The sequence below is a fragment of the Monoraphidium neglectum genome, assembly GCF_000611645.1.
Source record: "Monoraphidium neglectum strain SAG 48.87 unplaced genomic scaffold scaffold00195, whole genome shotgun sequence".
NCBI classification, from domain to species: domain Eukaryota; kingdom Viridiplantae; phylum Chlorophyta; class Chlorophyceae; order Sphaeropleales; family Selenastraceae; genus Monoraphidium; species Monoraphidium neglectum.
In genome coordinates, this window is record NW_014013433.1 from 10642 (window position 1) to 12088 (window position 1447).

Genomic DNA, 1447 nt, shown 5'->3' on the forward strand with positions numbered 1-1447 from the left:
GTCGTCGTCCGCCCGCCGCGGCCGCCGCCGGTCGGACGCAGCCGCTGCGGGCGCGCGCCGCGCGTGCGCGTGCGCGCGGCGCGGGTTGCGGGCGTCGAAGGCGTCGGGCGCGGGCGAGGCGGCGTGGGCGGCGAGCTTCGCCAGGGCCATCATGCGCCGCCGCTCTGCGCAGGAGTCCTGGGGCCGCGGTGTTGGGGGCGGGGAAAGAGGCAGGGGTTGTGGGTGATACAAAGGCGCTGCCTGCGTTCCCGTGTACAACACCCAGTCAATGGACGAATGCCGCTTGGGTTTCGTCAATCGTGGGCGGCAAGCATCACAGAATGCTGCAGCCCGCAGCAGATGGCATAGCCTGGGCTGTACTTGACCAGGCGTGAGTCAGCCGGCGGCGCGCTGCCCCGCCCCGCCCGCACCTGCACCGACTGTGCCGCGGCCAGCAGCGCGCCCGCCGCGTCGCCCCAGCGGCCGGCGCCCGCCTGCGCGAGCCACAGCAGGTGGGGGTGTGCCGCCAGGTAGGACAGAAGCTGCGGGGCGAAGCCCTTGCGGCCCAGCTGCAGCAGCTCCCGCACGCGGCCCTCTGAGCGCAGCCTGGGGGAGGGGGGAGAGGTTGAGGGGGGCGTGATGTGAAGCGGAGGAGTGCGGAGCAAAGCAGAACGAAGCAACGCAGGGCGAAGCAGAGCAGAGTGCAGCACAGCGCAGAGTGCAGAGGAGAGCACAGCAGAAGCAAGGAGCGGAAAGCAGAGCGGTGGCGTTTGGGCGGCGGAGTGGGTCCCGGCGGCGGGCTCACAGGGTGGCGTGCCTTTCAAAGAGTGGCGTGCAGGGCTGTGCACAGGGGCACACGCACGTGCGGCGCAACGCACATGTCTGTTGCTGAGCGATCGATCCAAGCATTGACCAGGCCGCAGCGGTGTGTGAGGGCGGGATAGCACCAATGCTGAATGAAGTGAGGGCAAGTCTCAACGCACACCTGTCCATTGCGTGCCGCGTGAAGGTGGCGTGGGGGTCGGCTGCGGCAGCCGCCGTGGCGAGCTCCCGCCGCATGTGGCCCAGCATGCGGGACGCATCGTCCAGGCCGGCCGACAGCAGCAGCTGTGGGTCGTGGGTTGTGAGGGGTGGGGGTGAGGGGGGGGGGGTTGAAGACTTGAGCGGTGGGATGTTAAAAAGGGACACAGGGGACTTGGATAGTTTTCGCGGAGGGAGGGAGGGACCGTTTGCTTGCGCACAGGCACCCAACGGCATGCGCAGGCGGCTGGTTGGCGCTGGCGACTGCTCGTGTCGCAGAACAACACAAAGAGCTTCACGGACCGCGCGTCCGGCAGCAACGCAGGCCTTTCTCGCCACCCGTGCAGGGCGCCGCACACCCTATGGTCAGCGCGCGGCGCGTGCCGAGCATGCAGCCTCACGCCCCGCAGGCAGCACACAGAGCGTGCACAGCGCGCGGTCTAGCCCC

At 69.7% G+C, this 1447-nt stretch overlaps 1 protein-coding gene across 1 annotated transcript in view; it reads right to left on the minus strand.

The window, feature by feature from the left end:
- Positions 1-1447, minus strand: part of MNEG_1855 (hypothetical protein) — a gene marked incomplete at both ends in the record, with an annotated part of 14083 nt that overhangs the window by 2204 nt on the left and 10432 nt on the right. Inside the window, 2 exons of the mRNA XM_014049665.1 lie at positions 411-585; positions 965-1086. Of these exons, the coding sequence (XP_013905119.1) occupies positions 411-585; positions 965-1086 (297 nt within the window). The remainder of the gene's footprint in view (positions 1-410; positions 586-964; positions 1087-1447) is intronic.